This window comes from Candoia aspera, chromosome 5, assembly GCF_035149785.1.
Source record: "Candoia aspera isolate rCanAsp1 chromosome 5, rCanAsp1.hap2, whole genome shotgun sequence".
In the NCBI taxonomy this organism is placed as follows: domain Eukaryota; kingdom Metazoa; phylum Chordata; class Lepidosauria; order Squamata; family Boidae; genus Candoia; species Candoia aspera.
In genome coordinates this window covers 76,640,381-76,659,746 of record NC_086157.1, presented here as the reverse complement: position 1 = coordinate 76,659,746, position 19,366 = coordinate 76,640,381, and the positions used below count along the sequence as shown (strand labels likewise).

The 19,366-nt window shown below is 37.8% G+C and overlaps 1 protein-coding gene across 2 annotated transcripts in view; it reads right to left on the bottom strand.

Moving 5' to 3' along the window:
- POU2F1 (POU class 2 homeobox 1) overlaps window positions 1-19,366 on the bottom strand; it is a 42,866-nt gene that overhangs the window by 9,508 nt on the left and 13,992 nt on the right. The window contains exons 4-13 of one of the 2 annotated variants that reach the window (XM_063305527.1): window positions 18,706-18,825; window positions 16,762-16,941; window positions 14,696-14,822; window positions 10,776-10,870; window positions 7,686-7,862; window positions 6,821-6,962; window positions 6,013-6,158; window positions 4,315-4,494; window positions 3,754-3,859; window positions 274-619 (exon numbers count right to left, since the gene is read on the bottom strand). In XM_063305527.1, coding sequence (XP_063161597.1) covers window positions 274-619; window positions 3,754-3,859; window positions 4,315-4,494; window positions 6,013-6,158; window positions 6,821-6,962; window positions 7,686-7,862; window positions 10,776-10,870; window positions 14,696-14,822; window positions 16,762-16,941; window positions 18,706-18,825 — 1,619 coding nt within the window. The remainder of the gene's footprint in view (window positions 1-273; window positions 620-3,753; window positions 3,860-4,314; window positions 4,495-6,012; window positions 6,159-6,820; window positions 6,963-7,685; window positions 7,863-10,775; window positions 10,871-14,695; window positions 14,823-16,761; window positions 16,942-18,705; window positions 18,826-19,366) is intronic. The other variant, XM_063305528.1, reaches the window with a different exon arrangement.

The window sequence follows — 19,366 nt, the reverse complement described above, 5'->3', positions numbered from 1 at the left end:
ATTCTATCTGTTCTATATTCTATATTTTGTGATTTAATTATATCTTGAAAATTAATAAAGCTTTACAAAAAATAAAGAATTATAACTCCACTAAATGTTTTTAAACCAGGAAAGTGTCAAACATATTATAAGTTTCATTACCAGACAGAGAATTAACGAGATCTGTGGATTTCTAATCACCATGTATTTTAAATTAAGGTACTGAAATGTGATGACTGTTCAGGTTCTCTCACTTAACTTGATACTTTACAAACGAGTTTTAAAGATACTCACCCAGCTGCAAATTGGGAAGATGCCATCAATCCTGGATTCAATCCTGCTGCAGCTGCCATGGCAGCCAGACTTGCATTTGCAGGCAATTGTGCAGCTCCTTGTAGTGCAGCTGCTGCTGCAGTTTGCAATCCAGAAGCAGTCACCATCACCTGGCTGGTCCCAAGTGCCGAGGACATGGGGGTGGAGGTTGTCTGTGTTGTGGTTGTCTCACTGGCACTGGATGCCTCAGATGTGGAAGCAGAGGCAGAAGGAGAAGGACTTAGGGAGGGTGACGTTACTGCTGAGGAAACTGGAGGTGCTGTAGAAATTACGGTTGCTGTGTTGTTGGGGATGGTTTCTGTGGTGCCTAAAGTGATACAATATTTGAAATACCTGGATGAGACTTATTGCTAGATGAAAGACAAAGCAGATGTTGTTCTGATGGAACCAAAGGGCAAGATACAAGTAGTCCTTGCTTAACGACTGCCCTCTTTAGCTACTGTTGAAGTTATGATGGCACTGAAAAAGTAACTTTACGACTGGTCTTTGCACTTACAACTGCTGCAGGGTCCCGCAGTCACGTGATCGCCATTTGCGTGCTTCACAGCCAGCTTCCAACAAGCACAGTCAATGGAGAAGCCAGCAGTAAAATCGCAAGTTGCGGTCATGTGATATCTTGCTTAACAACTGCAAAAGTGAGGTCGTAAGTCCGTTGTGGTCACATGATGTCTCACTTAATGACTGTGTCACTTAGCGACAGAGTTGTCGATACCAATTGTGGTCATTAAGCGAAGACTACCTGTAGTTCAAACAGCCAGACAGAAAAAGGCTTCAGAGTACAAAGGAGCCATAACTTGAAGATTAACAGTAAACCTTCTGCATCAGAAAGACTAGACCAAAGATTCAAAATAACAAGGTTTGTTGACCTTTCCATAATGGGATGAAATGTGTAGCTTGACCTTGACAGAGTTATATTCCCCTAAAAGATCATGCGTAACTGGGATGTTTCTTGACCTCATACTGCATTTAAAGATTCAGGTGACAAGAGTGACCCATGTGGAATTACTAGCTTTGGCTTGCTTATGAGCTACACATTTGCTGGATATAGCTTGAGCTATACTACAGTTACTTATATTCTATCAAGCTTGATTACTGTAACATCATCTCTCTAAAGCTGTTTTTGAAATGTTCCTAGAAACAAACAGCATCAGGTATTCTGGCTGAGTTACTGCTTTTCTTTCATTTTGCATGCCATCTTTCACTTTTTAACTAAGAAAGAAGAATATGTATTAAAATAAATAAAATTGTTTCTATTGCTATTATGCCTGTTATGTATCACATTTAGTTGTATTTTCATTTGATTTATAAACTACTTTAAGAAGCATTTCTCTCCTAAGATGTAAATAAGACAAGCACAGCCTTTCTCCTAACAGATACAGTAACCCAAAAAAACCCAAAATACATCAAGTAATCATAATATGTGAAGGACTCAGATGGATTATCTCAATTCCAATGAGTCTGTTTCTTCTGAGAAATGTAAAATATTATTTCCAACTGGCCGTGGCAACTCATAGATCAACAATGATTTTGAAAATTAGTAATATTTGGCATTTGGTATGTGGAATAACCCTACTTCAACTGAGGGCCTGAACACTGGACTAACTTTTTATCAGGGTTCACATGCACTTTCTTGATGCTGTGAAGTTCCTCCTCAATCTCAATACTGTAATCTTTGTGGTTCTTCCAAAACAAAAGCCTTTGTTGCAGTATTCCTGGTTCCCATGCAAGTCAACCAGACACTTAGTGGCACTGAAAATACTCCGTTTTCGTAAGTCTGTCTCTCTTCTACCTTTAGGTTTTTCTTTTTCTTTTTGTTATTTCTGCAAATGTTGGGGTTCTCCCCAAGCCTGTTGGTATCTCCTTTCTTGCTAATGCAACCATTTTGGCTACAGAGGAATTAGCATTCACCTCCGAATTTTTTAAGTAGAGGAAATTGTACTTGATATTTCTACTGCTGCATTTAAAGCATTTCACACTCAAAATTCATTCAACAACCACATAAAGTGCATTATAACTTGTATCTAACGGCTGAAAATCCTATTACAGAAGTCAAATTTTAACACAGCTATAGTGAGTCAGGTGTGTGTATCATTTGAACTGATTATAGTTTCTCTCTGCCTTGCACACTCACTGATTCTTTTTCATGCACACTTAACATTAACAATTAAAGACTGAGTCAGCATCAAACAATAATTTATTTAAAAAACTCAATATATCCCAAAACACTAGGCAATCATCATTATATTAAGAAACAAGGTTCAAACGTATTATCTTCCTAGGCTGCCTGCAGAGTTTATGACTAAGCTCTACCCATTTGTCTGATTTGAGGAACTGTAATATGTATGTGCTAAATTTTTGACCAGAATCATTGTTTTTTCTAAAGTTCTCTCAGCAAAGAATACAGTTTTTGTTGTACCATGTTTCAGCTCAGTATTTCCCTCTGCTAACAAAGCAGTCCACATGATAAAGTCTTCTGCCTTTCTACAAATGTAAGCATTTTTATATCTCAAATAGGAATTCTGAATTTGGCTCAAGAGCTTTTTGTTGTTTATTCATCCAGTCTTTACTGTTCAGAAAAAAAGAAATGCAATTCCCAACTTTAACCGAATCAAGAGTTGCAGGAAAAGTCCTTTTTGTTGCTGCATACACAATAAATTGCAAATATCTATTAAATCTATTATTCTCAGATGTCAATCCATTTTTTTCCACAATCTGAATTAAGATTTATATATGATAATAACAGTCTACAAAGAGTTTACAAATACAAAACAAACAAACCTTGATATCTTTTTAAAAAGCAATAAGCCTGAATATGAGCAACATAAGTGATCCACTGACTTAATAACTAAATTATGGAACTGTTTCTTGAGAGAAGTTTGGCTTGGTTCCATCTTACCTTCTTTTAGAAAACCACTGCAGATATGTTTACTCACCCAGGCAGTTTTGGCATAATTACTACTGCAGAATTTGACTGCGATTAAATATTTCTATTATTTTACTTGTGTTTTTAAATGAATATTGTTTTAATATTTATATTTATTATTTTTAAGCATTAGGTTTTATTATGATGGTTTTATTTCTCTATATATTTCCTTGTAAACTACTCTTTTTTCTTTAACCCATTCAGTTGTGTCAAATTCTCAGAGACTGCCTGGACGCGTCCCTGCAGTTTTCTTGGCAAGGTTTTTCAGAAGTGATTTCCCATTGCCTCCTTCCTAGGGCTGAGAGAAAGTGACTGGACCAAGGTCATCCAGCTGGCTTTGTGCCTAAGGCGGGACTAGAACTTACAGTCTCCCAGTTTCTAGCCTGGTGCCTTAACCACTACACCAAACTGGCTCTCAAATTACTTTGATCGGAAATGTATACAGAGATTATGATGATGATAATTTTGTCCAAAAGAGCAAGCTTTTATATGCAGTTGCAGTCTAAATGGCCTCTTACCTGTGACTGCCAAACTAGTTACAGTTGCGCTGGTTAAAGGGAGCCCAGGGTTGACAGTCAAAGTGGTAGCTGCACTGCTTGTCACAAGGCTTGGTGTAGTTGCCACCTATAGGTCAAAAGAAAACAGCTGTACTCTTAACAAAAAACAGATGTCACCAATGAATACAGAAGTTAAATGCAAACCTCTATATAGCTTTATATTTTCACCATAAGCCTTTTGTTATCTTTAGAAAATCATTAACCTTCCTATGAGTGGAAGAACAAAATTAAATATACTAGCACACTACAAAGAGAGATTTGAGTACATTACTCAAAGTGACACATGAAGTTATGCTTTATTTTGCTTCTTACTTTAGGTGTATAAGTATTTTTCTTCTCCAAGTACTGTACAAAATAGGAATAACAGGAACTGACTGTGCACATTAATGACCACTCACCATACATATCAGATTTTGAGATCCCTGGGAACAAAAATATCAATATCATCCTCTTATTATTCTTAACAGGAATTATTACATTATGTCCCAGTCTAACAAAATTCAAATGGTTTTGAATTTTTACCAATGAAGTTGGACAAGGGAACATTGCTTTGATGGGCGAGTTGCTGGTTCCACCACTACTAGGTGGGTTAATTCTTTTTTCCTTCTGGCGCCGATTACAGAACCAAACACGGATCACCTCTTTTTCCATGTTCAGCTGGTCAGCTATCATGGTAATCTCTTCCGAGGTAGGCTTTTGGTTCTGAAAGATAAACCGTTTAGACTATTTTCTGCTGTGTGATATAATCTGGACCTGTAATAGCTTTCCATATTAAAAGGAGGCTGCAACAATGCAAGTAAGTACCACCAATATGCCAGGCACATCTGGAAATTGTATCTCATTACAGAGTGAAACAAATCTTTAAGTATAACTTCTCTTTTCAACCAGCCGTTTTTATGGTAACATCATCAAACTTTATATCCCTATAAAGGATGCAGAGTTGCTAGGATACTTTATATGCCTCTCATTGGAAATCACATATGATTCTTTCTCTAAAAGAACAGCAGACTAAGTTGTGGGAATATGCCTCAATGTCAAAAGTAACTTTGTATTTGAGAAAGGTCTGGTACAGAATTGAATTTAATTTGGTAGATCTTAATTCTGCATATGGAATTGTACTGTATCTTAAGTTTGGGTTTCTCTTAACATAAGGCTTTAAATTATTAGATCTTGCCTGAGTTGTTGCAATAAGCATAGATATTCTTCGATTAAATAGTAATTCTTATTAATAGTTCATTCTCACTGATGATTCTTATTATACTGGCTGCCTTTGTTAATTACTGAATATTGTTTGATTTTAATAATGGCTTTGAAATGCTGTACTGATTTAACATTACTTTTATATGCAGTGCTAATCTAATGTTACCTTGAAAATTCTTACTCAATTTTATACAGTTTATAAATCTCTTTTCTCTTTGCTCTCTTACTTCTTTTTCTGCTCTTTCTCTTGGTTGCATTTCAATTATTTATTAAAATAAACATTAAAAATAAATATAAAAATGCAAATGACATCTCACTGTGAAGAATAATACACCTGTTTGTCTTCCGTTTGTTTTATGAAACACATAGAGGGAATGCTCATGATTCACCCAGAGTATTAAGAGGAACAGTGTATGTGTACACACACACACACACACACATACAGTGATGCTTAAAGTTTGTGAACCTTTTGAATTTTTTGTATTTCTGCATAAATATGACCTAAAACATGATTTGTACTCTACACAAGTCCTACAACTAGACAAAGAGACCCCAATTAAACAAATGAGTCACAAACTAATACTTGTTCATTTATTTATTGAGGAAAATGATCCAAAGCTATATATTTGTGGGTGGCAAAAGTGTGTGAACCTACAGGATTATCAGTTCATTTGAAGGGGAAATCAAGGTCAGGTTTTTCAGTCAATGGAATGATAATCAGGTGTGCGTGTGGGAGATCTTGCCTTATTTGAAGAACAGAATTATGGGTATTCATGATCAAGGTCTGAACTTCACTACACAAGTATGTGGAAGTGTGTCATGGCTCGAACAAAGGAGATTTTTGAGAACCTCTGAAAAACAGTTATTGATGCTCACTAGGCTGGAAAAGGTTACAAAACTGTTTCCAGAGAGTGTGTGTATGAAAATTTGCACTCCATTTCATTAAACTATTCTTTTTAATGACTGCAATAGATGGTAGAGCCTTATATACTGAAATAATATAGTCCAACATATATTGACCTCCAGGAAACTCTTCTCTAAGGCCACACGTATGTTGGTCTCTATGCTGGTGCGTTTCTTCCTCCTACGGTTCAAGCCCTCAATCCCCAGCCCTGGAGAATTCAGAGCACTTGGGCTGGAAAGAGCCGAATCAGATGAGAGGTTTTCTGCAAAAAGGTCAAGTTAATCATGTTAACTAAAATAGTGTAATGTAAACAGGAACTTAGTTTTAAAAAAGTAGATTTCATTCATTCTGCTTGCCTAACAAATGTAAATACATTCCAAATTTCTATTATTTGGGACTTGAGTCCCTTATACAGAAATCTATTCCAGTGAAAGAAGCAGCTCACCCTCTTGCAAATATAAAGGAGAATCAGAATTCCAATGAATGAAATCAACTTGGCACAAGTATATCTACTAACAATTTTACTTATTAAACATACGAGTTTACACTGTGGGAACTGCATATATTCTTATTTAGAGCAAAAGTCTGATGTCTGCTATTCAATGTTTTTGCTCAGGTATTTTTCAACACTAGTCCTTTATACAATGCTTATGAAGTTTTTTTTAAAGAAAACGACTATAAATAAACCACAGATATAGAAAGGCTTCACACTTCAGCCAATGTTGTACAAGATTTCTTTTGAAAAATCTGTCAAGGTTTACTTATAAATCTCATTCCACGTATTCTTTTTGTATAATGCAGTATCTCTTATTTAAATATATTCCTGCAAAGCATACTCATATCCCCTGGAAAATTCACAGGAAGCACTTTCAGAATTCCAGGGATATGTTGTGAAATTATGAGAAAATTTAGACAACTATTTACCTGCATCATTGAGCCACTTTTCCAGAAGTGGTTTTAACTTGCACATGTTCTTAAAGCTGAGGTTCAAGGCTTCAAAGCGAGAAATAGTAGTTTGACTGAAATCATTTCCATACAATTTACCCATGGCAAGCCCAACATCACCCTACATGGATGGAAAGAAAATAATTTGTTAAGGAATATGTAAGATAATTTTTTTAAAAAACTGTATGTGAGATTAGTTTTTTTAAAGTGAGAATTAATAGATTTCCCACCCACTCCCCAATCTTGGCAATTCTAGTGCCATCACTTAGTTGAATTAATTGTCCTTATGAATAATCTATCTCAGTATGTGGATAAGACCCATCAACTGATTATTAATAAAAGATTTCAAAGATGTGTTAGCATTTCATTAAGGAATCTGATCAATTCTTAAGGTTGATGAAACATGGTTGTCTGAGTTGCTATAATAAAAAAAAATGAGCTCAGCAATTGAGCGTTAAGTCAGGTTCAAGAATCTTCCAATCCTGTAGGTGTATTTCAGCTGGCTGCAAATGTAGAGGAGGAGCATACCTCCTTCCATATAGTGACCAAATACAGGTTTCTGGGGACTGTGACCATTCAAGCTGCTTCTCCCCACCCCTCTTTTTTCCGTGAAGATTGACTCCAGATTCTGGAACCAAGCCCATCACTCTTCTCTGAGAATGCTAAACAAAGACTGAAAAAAAGTCCACCAAGCATTTATTTAAATATATCATTATTAATATACTTATTAAATAATATTGCAAATTTATGAATAAGAAACCACTCCTAATTGGGAAAAGTGATTAAGAGTCTCAAATCTGAATACTAGTGACCAAATCCCTTCTAAATGGAAATGCAATTGTACCTGAGTGAATCCAAGTTTGATCCGTCTTTGTTTAAAAGTCTTGGCAAACTGCTCAAGCTCCTCAAGATCACTGGGCTCTTCCAAGCTGGGTGTATCAATTCGCTTTGGTGTTGTCTGGCTCTGTGGAAGTGGCTGAATTGGGGTCGCTGCTATTGTGCGTGTTGGGGTTGCTGGCTGCTAAGAAATGTGAGAAAGTAGAGTAAGATGGAAAGTGCAGTAATAATCTACTAGAAGAATATTATTTTAATTGTTTTGTTTTCAATCTAAGTGCACTTGCTCCCAATGATTTATGTCACTATGACAGAGGTTCCCAAACTTTCATGGTTCACAGCACCTTTGCTGTCTCAGTAAACTTTTCAGGGTGCCATAGGCCAAAAGAAATACCTAACAATTCTGTTTATTAAGTAATTAAGTCAACATTTAAAATATCCCATGGTGTTCCTGTGAGTTTGCTGTTGGAAACTCAGAGGAGCACCTTGTGAGTTGTTGGGGCAGTTGGTGGTAGATCAGCTGTTTTTTCTGAGGTGCTGGGCAGCTGATCCACCACCACTGCCTCAACAACCTTCCTCAGGGAGACTGTACAATAGCTCATAGTTATCTAAGACCATCAGAGCCAGGAAAGATCTCTTCAGAAGGCGGCATACCACAGCACTTTTCAAGATTGGTGGTAGCTCCCCTCTTGGAAAAAGGTATTGACGATATCGCGGATCTAAGTGGTCACATTTCTGCCTGCTCCTTCAGCAGCCAGGATAGGCAGGGATCTAGATTGCAAGTGGCAGAGGACAGTCTAGGCAGCACCCTATCCACTTCCTCAGAGTTTATAGGCCAAAAGGCATTCTAGATAATATTGCTAAATGGTGGTCTAGTCACTACTAAAGATTATGCCACGGAAAACCCAAGTGATTTTACTGGCAAAGTGCCATGCTGATTAATTTAATAGCCAGACAGCTTTTTGTCTTTCTCCACTGGTACTGCAGGTATCTTTTCAGCACCTCATTTCCTGGAGGGCCTCAATAAACTGAGGCACCAATCAGGATCAGTTCCCAGAAAAATGCTACTTTGGAGCAGTCATGTCCAGTGCCCGGCTTGCCTCCCATTGCCAGTGACTCACCAGGCAATGAACCCAAAGCCCTCTAGAGAGCTGTGAAATTCCCCAAGCGCCCTCTGGGAGCCATTTGGATATTCAAAGACACTTGGCACCTTCCTGTTACAATGTTTACTTGTACTTTTGGTCAATGAGATGGAAAGTGAACACAGGTGCCTAGCAAAATGCAAGCATGTGTATCCCACAGAATGACTGCAAAACAGTTTTAGCAAATTACAACAAGCCAAAATTATGCAAAGACAAGCTTATTGTATCTAAACTCTCTGAGTGAGACGCCACTGAGAAATACTAGGCTTGAGATAATGTTAACAGCTTAATCTGATATCTCTTTTACACACACAGGTTATTTAGCAGTAACAGTGTGAGGTGTGTACGTGTACGTGTGTGTGTATGTGTGTATGAATGCATTATTTCAATTCTAGAAACAGCTAAGATTGCTATCATAGCTTTTTAAAAGGACGTTAATGCTTTTTAATAATTTCATGATTATATAAAATGAAGTCTAGACATTTTTGAGATATCAGCAAGCATATGAACAAGGATAGCTCAATAGATATTTTACTTGGATTTCTGAAAAGCTTTGATCAAAGAACCTAACCAAAGGTTCCTAGGCAAACTCAAGTGCTCTCACGGATTAGCAATTAATTAAAAAACAGGAAACAGATAGCAGGCATAAATTTTCAATTCTCATAATGCTGAGATGTGCAAAGATAATGTCCCCCAAAGATCTGTTTCAGGACAACTTGTATATAGATTATATGGAGCTAGGGCTGACCAGTAGCAATGAAAGCCTGCTCTTCAAGGAGGTAAAATCAAAAGGATTGTAAAGATTAGGCTTCCCCAAGCAAACACAGTTCAAAGTAAACAAGTGTAAAGAGTTATATGTTGGCATAAAAAAAATCTAAAATTCACCTATATATTAATGGGATCTGAGTTGGTAGTAACTGACCAGGAAAGGTGATCTTGTAACAGTGTAACAGTGGACAGCTTGAAAATGTCAATGCAGTCAGCAGCTGCTGTACAAAAGACAAATGTCATGCTTGGAATCATAGGAAGGGAATTAAAATTAGAACTGCCAATATAATAATGCCATATAAATCTATGATGCAGTCTCCCTTGACTATTGTGTACAGTTCTGATCATAGCACTTTAGGGCTGATGATAAAGTAAAAAAGGGCAACCAAAATTATTGGGGGGATGAAGCAGCTCCCATGAGCTACAGCAATGGGGATTTTTTACCTTGGAATTAAGAATAGTATGGGATGATATGATAAAATTATATAAAATCATTCATGGCATAGGTAAAATGGATAGATAAATTTTCTTCCCACTCTCATAATGTTGGAATTCAAAATTATCCACTGAAACTAAATAGATGGAGATTCAGGACTGAAAGAAGTATTATTTTACACAGCATGTACTTAAACTATGGAATTGCCTGTCAGAAAAGGCCTGGATAAAGAAGTTCTCTGCTGAGAGCAGAGAGAGAGCAGAGAGAAAGAGATACCAGAGCATCTCTATTTTCCTTGCTTCCATGATCAGGATCACTGGGATGGGGAAGGAGTAAGGCTATTAACTTACCATGCTCACTTACCCATGATCCAGATGAAAACTGTGTTGGAGAAGAGAATGCTCAGCATTACTCCTCCTCCATTCTCTTCCCCCCCCCCCCAAATACTATGTTCCCAGTAGCCTACCAAATATCTATTTGCAGGCAATTGAGAATGCAACTGAGTTGGTAATGTCATTCCATGTCCTCCCTTGTCCAGTAAATTTGTGGCTGTTGAAGCAAGATGCATGGGAAACAACAGCAGCAGTGTGTGAACCTATAGAAGGTGACATGGTAGGTCTTTTAAGGGCCATCTGGGTCCTATAGATAATCTTGAAGAATGAGACCAACAACTCAAATCATGCACCATTTCTTTCATCATATCCTCATCAGTAAGCGGCATTAATACAACAAAATAAACAAACAATAAACTGACCTGAGAGGTGAAAGTGATGCTTGGCTGAGACTGAAGGAGGTTGGCTTGGCTTTGCTGAGGTAGTTGCGTTAAGAGATTCTGCGCTTGCAGGAGACCTGAAAATTGACATTTACAGAAATGAAATTGATTAGCATGGTTGACTGCAGTACAGGTTCTAGAGAGCACAGAATGCATATTTCTTCACACATATCATACCTGCAGCCCAGCTACTGTTAAAGGAAGTCTCTATCAGTCCTGTTACTTTCTTTAAAAACAGCTGAACCAGAGCAGTAAAAAAATATTAGCTAGGCTCTTATAAGTCATTATGCTTTTGAAAGTATAACTCAGGTGGGCACAGTCTCTCAAGCCATAGTCTGCACTTGGCCTTTAGACTACTGGCTGGAGGTTATAAAGCAAAAAGGTATGAGATACCATTTTTTGCTTCACTTTAAATGAAAAATTTAAATGTATTTAATTTTCCCTTCTATCACATTAAGAATTCCAAAGAACTATAAATGCTTGGAGGACCAAATGTTTTGGTGGGTCACCTAAAACTCGGACCTCAGGTTATGAAGCCCATTGTAAGTAGTGCAACAAGTCATATGACTAAGGCAGATACCATTAGCTGATCAGGCAATTGAGGACAAGAACAACTGGAAAGGAGGACAAATGGGGGAAAAGAAGGACACACTAACTGTTTAACTTCCTTGGCATCTGAGACGAAAGTTACAGTGAAAAATTGAAAAAAAAAAGTATTTAGGCCTATATGTATATGAAATTACTTTTCCCAGCGTCAGGAAGACTGGTTTTTCAATCACAGGAATGCTAGAGCTGGCTGGTTGGTTGGTTATTTATTTATTTATTTAAATTCTTATAGGAGGCAAAAGCCTTCAGTGTGCAACTGATTAAGGTCTTGTCAACTGCAGGCAGCAGGCAGGCTGGCTCAGGGTACTAATCAACTAATTAAGGTTGCAAAGTGGAGCTTAACTTGCATTTAGCACTTATTAGGGAAGTGCTGTGCTAGGAGAAAAGCTGTTCAGGAAGAGGTAGCTTGTAGATACTCAAAAAGTCTGGCAATATTTGATTGGAAGGCTATGTCTGGGGAAAGGACATGAAGACAAAAAGGAGGATGTGTCCTCCTTTTGCTGGACATCTGGTAACCCTATGCTTGGAGGAAAACCCTAAGAGTGTCTGACCGAATACAGATAAGAGCCCATAGCTGGTATTACTTCATGGTGATAAGGGCAGCAAAACATCAGTATTTCTCCATCCTTATTGTGTTTGCTGATAGCTGTCCAGTGGTCTTTTTTAAAGTAACTCAGTCCCTGCTGGGAGGCATGGGCCACTGGATCATCTACAGGGCCTCCATGAAGAATATTCTGGCTATTTGGTAAAGCTGCACAGATCCTCTCCTAGCTGGACTCCAAGTGGTTAGTTCTAGCAAAGGTTGCCTGGCTTGCAGTGTAATCTGGGGTGAGTTTGAATTAGTGATGCTTGAGGAAGTTGACAGGGTTCTCTGCTCTGTTAGTTTGGTCACAAGTTTACTGGACCCAAGTCCCTACTGGGTTGTTAAGGTGCCAGGGAGGTGACCTGCAGTTGGATCCATGTTGTGGGGTTGGCCTTGTTGAGAGAGTGGATGGTGCCTTCTGCCTTGAAGGAAGTGGTGGTGCGGCCAAGCCTCAGGAGGTTGGCCTTGTACCTAATGATTTTAGACAACTATAGTCCCATAGGTTAGTGAGAATGTGATCAGTCTGCAATTGCAGAGGATCCTGGAGGAAGTGGATTATCTATCCATTTCAGTTGAGTTTCAGGCCGGGATTCAGTACTAAGACTGGTTTAGTCACATTCATTTAATAAATTATTATTATTATTTTGATCACCTGTGGCAGAGCTGGGATGGAGGTGGTGCATCCATCCTTGTGCTCCTTGATATCCCAGCAGATTTTGATACCATCAATCATGGTATCCTTCTGGACCAGGTGCAGTGGTTGGGAATTGGGGCACCATGTTATGGTTGTTTTCTTCCTTCCTTAATGGCTGGTCTCAATTGCTGTTGGTGGGGAGAGAGGAAATCCCCTGGTGCCCTCTTATGTGGAGTGTCAGAGTGTTTGACGCTCTCTCCCTTCCTGCTTAACATTTACCTGAAGCCATTGGGTGACATACTAATAACAACAATAATTTATTAAATGTATACCCAGCCCGACTCCCAGTGAGATCATCTGCTGGTTTGGGATTTGGTATCACCAATATTCTGATGATACCCAATTATAACTTTCAATCCCAGGCCAGCCAAGTGAGGCTGTTGAGGTCCTGTTCCAGTGCCTGGAGGCTGTGCAGGTCCAGATGGACCAACGGTGACTCAATCCTAAGTGGCTGTGGATATTAGGGTCTCCTACACCCAGGTAGTTTCTATGTTCTTGGATGGGATACCATTTCCCCATTTTCTCCATTTAAGAGTATGAACAATCTGGTGATCCTTTGGACTCATAGCTCCTGCTTGAAAAGCACGTGGCAGTTGTGGCCAAGAAGGCCTTTGCACAGCTCCATCAGGTGAACCAGTTACTCCCCTTCCTGAAGCAGGAGGCCCTTCAGAAATCAGTCATGCCTAGTTACCTCATGGCTTAACTACTGCAATGTGGTGTACATAGGGTCTGCCCTTGAACACTATTCAGAAGCTTCAACTGGTCCAGAATGCAGCACTGTGGGCAGTGATAGTCATACCTCAGGATGCCAACTGTATGTCAGACCTTCACTTTGCGAGCTGCACTGGTTGCCAGCATGGTCCGAGTGTGATCAAGATACTGGTCATAATCTATAAAGCCCTAAATGGCACAGGACCAGGTTATCTTAAGGATAGTTACTTCCCCTGATTTCTGCCTTGGCGATATGTGCTGATACAGTTGGCACGCTCCAGGTTCATTTGATTAAACAGTGCTATCAGGACCCGGGAAATGTGACTTTCTCTATATGTGTGTATATCTTTTATTAAGTGTTAGTACAAAAAAATCCTTGCAGGATCTGTACACAGAGATAAGCATGGAAACATCTTCAGGGTGTTTAACCACAACCATATTTAAGAGGCCCTGTCCTCTTAAGTGTTCAGAGGGTTTTGCCCATAGAACTCCCATTGTGAGCTGTTAGCCAGAAACTCCATATGGGGTTCCTGGAGTAAGCCAAGCCATTACTAATAAAATTCTCTATAGGGCTCCATGTCTAAATAGGGGTTCTGCCCTTAGCTGTTAGTTATCAAATTTCTCCACAGGTGTTATTAGCAATATACAAATGAACCTTTTTCTGGCTTTCTAGCACTACCATCCCTTTTCCTAGAAAGCTAGTATTTAATCATGGCTGATACAATTACCCTTAAAATGATATCCTGACAAAAGGAGGAAAAGAAGTGTACATCATTTGCTTCATCTACAAACTACCAGCTCCTTGTGCTTCCTTTAAGGAAAAAAAAAAGACAGATCCATAATATAAAGATACTATTCTCATAATAGACTCTTCTAAAAGGTTCATGGCATATTTGTTCAGTAGAATTTGCTGGAAACAACCTCACTTAATCAAACAACACTTAATCAAACAGCTAAATGCCCAAGCTTCAAGCAGGTGATGCAGCTGAACAACTTCTAGACATTTCAAAGAAATGTCAATTTGTTGATTAATAAATCTGCAATTACAACAAGACTACTTTGGAAATATATTTCTTTATTCTTTACAGCTACTGTAAGAATAAATGATTCTTATAAAGGGACATTTTGAGTAAAAATAGGTACATCTTGATCAGTTGACTATAGTTAATCAGATGGTTCCAGTAGAAGGATTTTTTTTCTTCTCCTAAAATGAACGTAACCAAATGTTTTAAAAGATGGTTTCTCAAAAATACAGGACTTTGCTACATGAAAAATTCTAAAAGATACTCTTAGAAATATTTTGCTCACCCTGCTGCCCCTGCGGTGTTTGTGAGATGATGAACTGTGCTGGTTGCAAGTTGGTTGTTGGATGCACCAAGACAAACTGTTGCAGATTGAGATTCTGTTGCTGGAGCTGCTGCAGGTGCTGCAGATCCTTCGAGAAGGAAAACATATGAAATATCCAAACTAAGCATCCCCTCCTTCCTTTTTTTAGAGTAAAATAAAGCCAATGGGAAAAGGACCCCAAAGATCTTGTTCCCTGAACACAATACATCCACATATACCTTTTAAGAGTACACATGGAACAAAAGGTGATATGCAGTTTTATCACCCCTTCCACTGGAAAACTTTCAAGGTTTTCATATATATTGTCATGTTCATAACAGAAATAAATCCTTAACACTTAGCAAGTGCTGATGTTTTAGGCTGGCTCTTTCATTCTCTGTACCTGTCCTTTGCTGAAAGGAAAGTTGTGAAAGGGCAGGACAGTAGCAGTTTTTGTTCTCATCAGCTATTTGGCTCATGAAAAAGGCAAGTAGCAGACCCTGCTGAGATTCTTCTGCAGCTGCCTTTAATAGCAGGAAGATCCAGTGCATTCTGCCTGTTTTTTTCATGCATCTACTTCTGTGCAAGCAGCTGGCATATTTAGAAGGGGGAAGATACTGCCTTTCTCTATGACCTTTTCTCCCCTCCACCCACTAAAGTTTGTAAGAATTTCCCATTTATGCATGAACAGCAAGGGAAAAATATAAATGGAGCAATGCACATTTTGGATATGGCCAAGTCCAATTCAACATGATAATAATGTTTACTGCTTTTCTATATTACAAAATTAATATTGAGAATCATACCGATGAATTGACATAATGATCAGTGAAACTTATAACAGCAGTTCAATAACAGAACCAAATACAATGGCATTAGTGGTTTCCCCTTTACTAGGTGTGTTCAGGTAGAGGCTGAGGCTGATTTATTGTTTGCCACTGATGAATTAATTTGGATTCCTGCACTGAGCACAAGGATTTTGACTTAATGGCCTATATGGCCTCTTCCAAATCAGTAAGTCTATTGACTTATTCTCCTTGTTGTGACTGTGGTGCCAATATGCAAACTATTAAACATATTGTGCAAGACTGCCCTGGCTCCTTAGAAGATCTGTACGAAGCAAGAAGCGATCACCTGGATAGCTGAACTGGATATCCAGTTATGATACAGATATACTGTATCCCTTCAGAAATTCTGTATATAATTGTGTAGACTGTGTGTATATATTTTACTTTCTCTTGTCATGTACTCATAATATGTGTGTGCGCGCGCACGCGCTCTCTCTCTATATATATATATGCTGTATAGCGTATGACTAAATATATTTGACTAAATCTATTACAAGAAACAGTTATTTGGTGGTATGTTATAACATAAATTCAAATAAGCAAAGCAAGGTTGTTTAATGAGAAAGGAAGTGATAAAACCATTTTCTTCAGTCTACAGTGGAAAAGGTTCTAGGGGTTATATGAAAATATGGACATGAAGTTTTGCTTGCTGGATGAATAGCTTTCAACTGGCTCCTCAGTTCAGCTTTATCAACCAATTTTATTTGATATTATGAACAGGTTTCATGCTTCCACTTTCTACTTCCTTTTTATTTCCTTCCTCCCTTCCTGGATTGAATAGTTAATTGTTTGCCACTCCCTTCTTCAAATCACAGTTTGAATAGAAGACATAAAACTACAAACTACAGTTTCCAGTTCAGATTTGTAGGCATACATCCTCCTTGTGTAACTTGGATATAAAAGCAAATGACCTCTTGGCCAGGTCAGCAGGAAATGAACTGAAGTAAAGAAGTGGAAAGCAGAGGCAGATGGAGGAGGACACAAATACAAAGCCTATTTTGAACAATAAAAATGTAGTATATCACATTTATATTTCATTTAAAAAGTTACAAGCTTTCTGCAGCAGGGATATGGCAGTTACTGTGTACCCAACACATCCTTACAACACAATATATTTTGGATCTATCTTCAGCTGTTCTATGAACGAACAAAAGAAGACATATTGGGCCAACCAAAGCCATTAACAGCTTGAAACCTCACCTGTGCAATTTGTATCGGCTGAGATAGAGGAATCTGTGTCATGGGCGTTGCAGCAGAAGCTGAGATGGTGGCGCCTGCAGCATTGTGCTGCTGACTGGCTGAATGCTGCACTGCAGCTGCCAGCAACTGTGCCTGTGCCTGTTGTAGCAATAATTGCTGCTGGGCTGATGTTAACGTAAGCTAGAAACAAGTTTCAGGATAGTAATTAATAAAACAAAGGAAAAGCCATTTTCTTAAGTATCACTGTTAATTCCTGAGAAGTTTTTCATTAGACAAGCTACCTTATCTTAAGCACTTTTTGCTTCAGTAAAAAAAAAAATCAAGCTATCCAGTTAATTTTACATCACCCTAATGATGCTGGCATATTATTGTGACCATCCATACCACTGGGATCAGAGAAGCAAGATTCTCTATAACTCTGCTTCAAGATTAATGTGAAAAAGGTAATTAGCAAGCAATGGAGAGAAACAGCACTGACAGGAAATAGCAAGCAAAAAGAACAAGCCATCACTGACAGGCTTTGAAAGGAAATTTACATCCACCAGAAGCACAAGCGATTAGCCAGATGAATGAAAAATAGCAATACTGGCTGTGGTTACCAAACAAACTGATAATACTCCAGCTGCTTCATATTAGTATGAATCCCTGCCATGTTCCATCATCCCCATTATGCCTTAAGATATAGATGAGGAACATGTGCACCATTTGTTCCCTTCCAAAGCACCCCCTCTTCCGTCTGCCTTTTTGTTTTGATAACATTGAGCTGGTAAGTTGACATCTCTGCCAGTTTCCAAACATGCATTATCTCTATGAAACAGGTGGCAACGAACTCCCTCTGATACATTAATATTCTTCCCAGTTTCTGTAATGAGAGAGCTGCTAGGTTCAAAGACTGGATCCACTCCCTATAGCCAAGAACATTTCAGCAATGCAATATAGACAGCATTTAAATAAGCCTGAAGGATGCTTAATAGGTGCATGCAAACATTCACACATAGTTTGAAGTAAAAGCTTTAAAGAAAGATACATTACAGTAAAAGTTCACTAAATATGGAAATTGATACTTTATATGTTACTTTACTGCTGTTCCAGCATACATTTGCTCAATTGAAATAAGCAATGACACCCTATATAAAGAACTTTTCATCTCATACTAACTTTTAAAATGTTGATCTAAAGGTTCATTTTTCTACATGAAAAACAGAATTTCAACAAACCAAAACATGTAATCAATAGTTACACCTTAGGATGAATATTAAAATACCTGATCTGATGTTTATGAATATGACAGTGATTTCATTGTGACTTCAGAGACACCAATACACTTCTTACTGGACTCTTATATAATAAGTTGCAATGCTATTTCTATGATGCTACTGATTTCATCACATATATGCTTATCCTCTAAAATGTATAGTTGATTTTCAGAACAGTACAAAACAAATATGTAAAAAAATATGCTGATAGTTTAGACTGAGAGGCTTTATTAAAATTATCTATTTCTATAGGCACTAATATTTTGCAATAGAGCTACTGTTACTTAGAAGATTTCAAATCTATTTATAATATATTTAAATACCATCTTTTCTGAAGCAAGCAAAGACAGACCACCATTGTCACTACATATAAAACTAAAATTATGGAACTTAAACATTAATACAATATATTGGGCTTAGAAATTAAAGGACTACACCATATTACAATCCAGAATATCACATGAAATTGAAAGATTTCAAAGAGATTTTTTTGTACTTTCTCCCTGCACACAGATTAACCATCAGGAAAACCAAAATGATCTGTTTTATGACATAGAGATTAACAGGTATGCATAATATTGATAAATTCAGATTCACTGGGATTACTTCATTTTCCTTTAATGGGTTGATTGGCTAATACAACAATTTGAGAAGGTTGCTCATTCTCATTCACTACAGCTGATCTTACCCCAGTAATCTGCCCTCCAGCCAGCATGAGCTGCGTTTGCGGTATGGCCGCCTGAACTGAAGGCTGTTGTGAAGGCTGGTTTGGCTGCTGAGTGTCCCCAGATTCTTCATTAGATTTAGACTAGAGAAAGAAAAATACAAACTTTGTAGAACACAGCAGTTATTAATATGGACAAAATCATATTTTATTGTAGTTCTTCTCTTTTCATTAATTGTGAATCAATTTGCTTTTTCTCTCAGTCCAACTCACCTCACAGGGTTGTTGTGGTGGGGAAAATAGGAGGAAGAAGTAGTATTAGGTATGTTTGTCGCCATGAGTTATTTATAAAAAATAATAAAAGTGGGATAGAAAATAAAACAAATAAATAAATAAAATAAAATTATCTCCCTCTTACTTATATATCGGTTTAAACCAAATCATTAATTACTGCTGCTAAAGCTTCCAAACTTCCCCAGTCAATGCAATGTTACTGATAGTCTTAGATGGACACCTTCACCAAGTATATGACATTGCCCAATCCTGTTAATTATGGGAAAGCCTGCCATTACAAATACACTGAAGGTTTGGATCAGAGCAAGTATCCAAATTTATCCAAGTATAAATTTCCATGTATCCATCTTATCAATATGGCATTCAGTTTAAACAAGATACTAGTTTAATA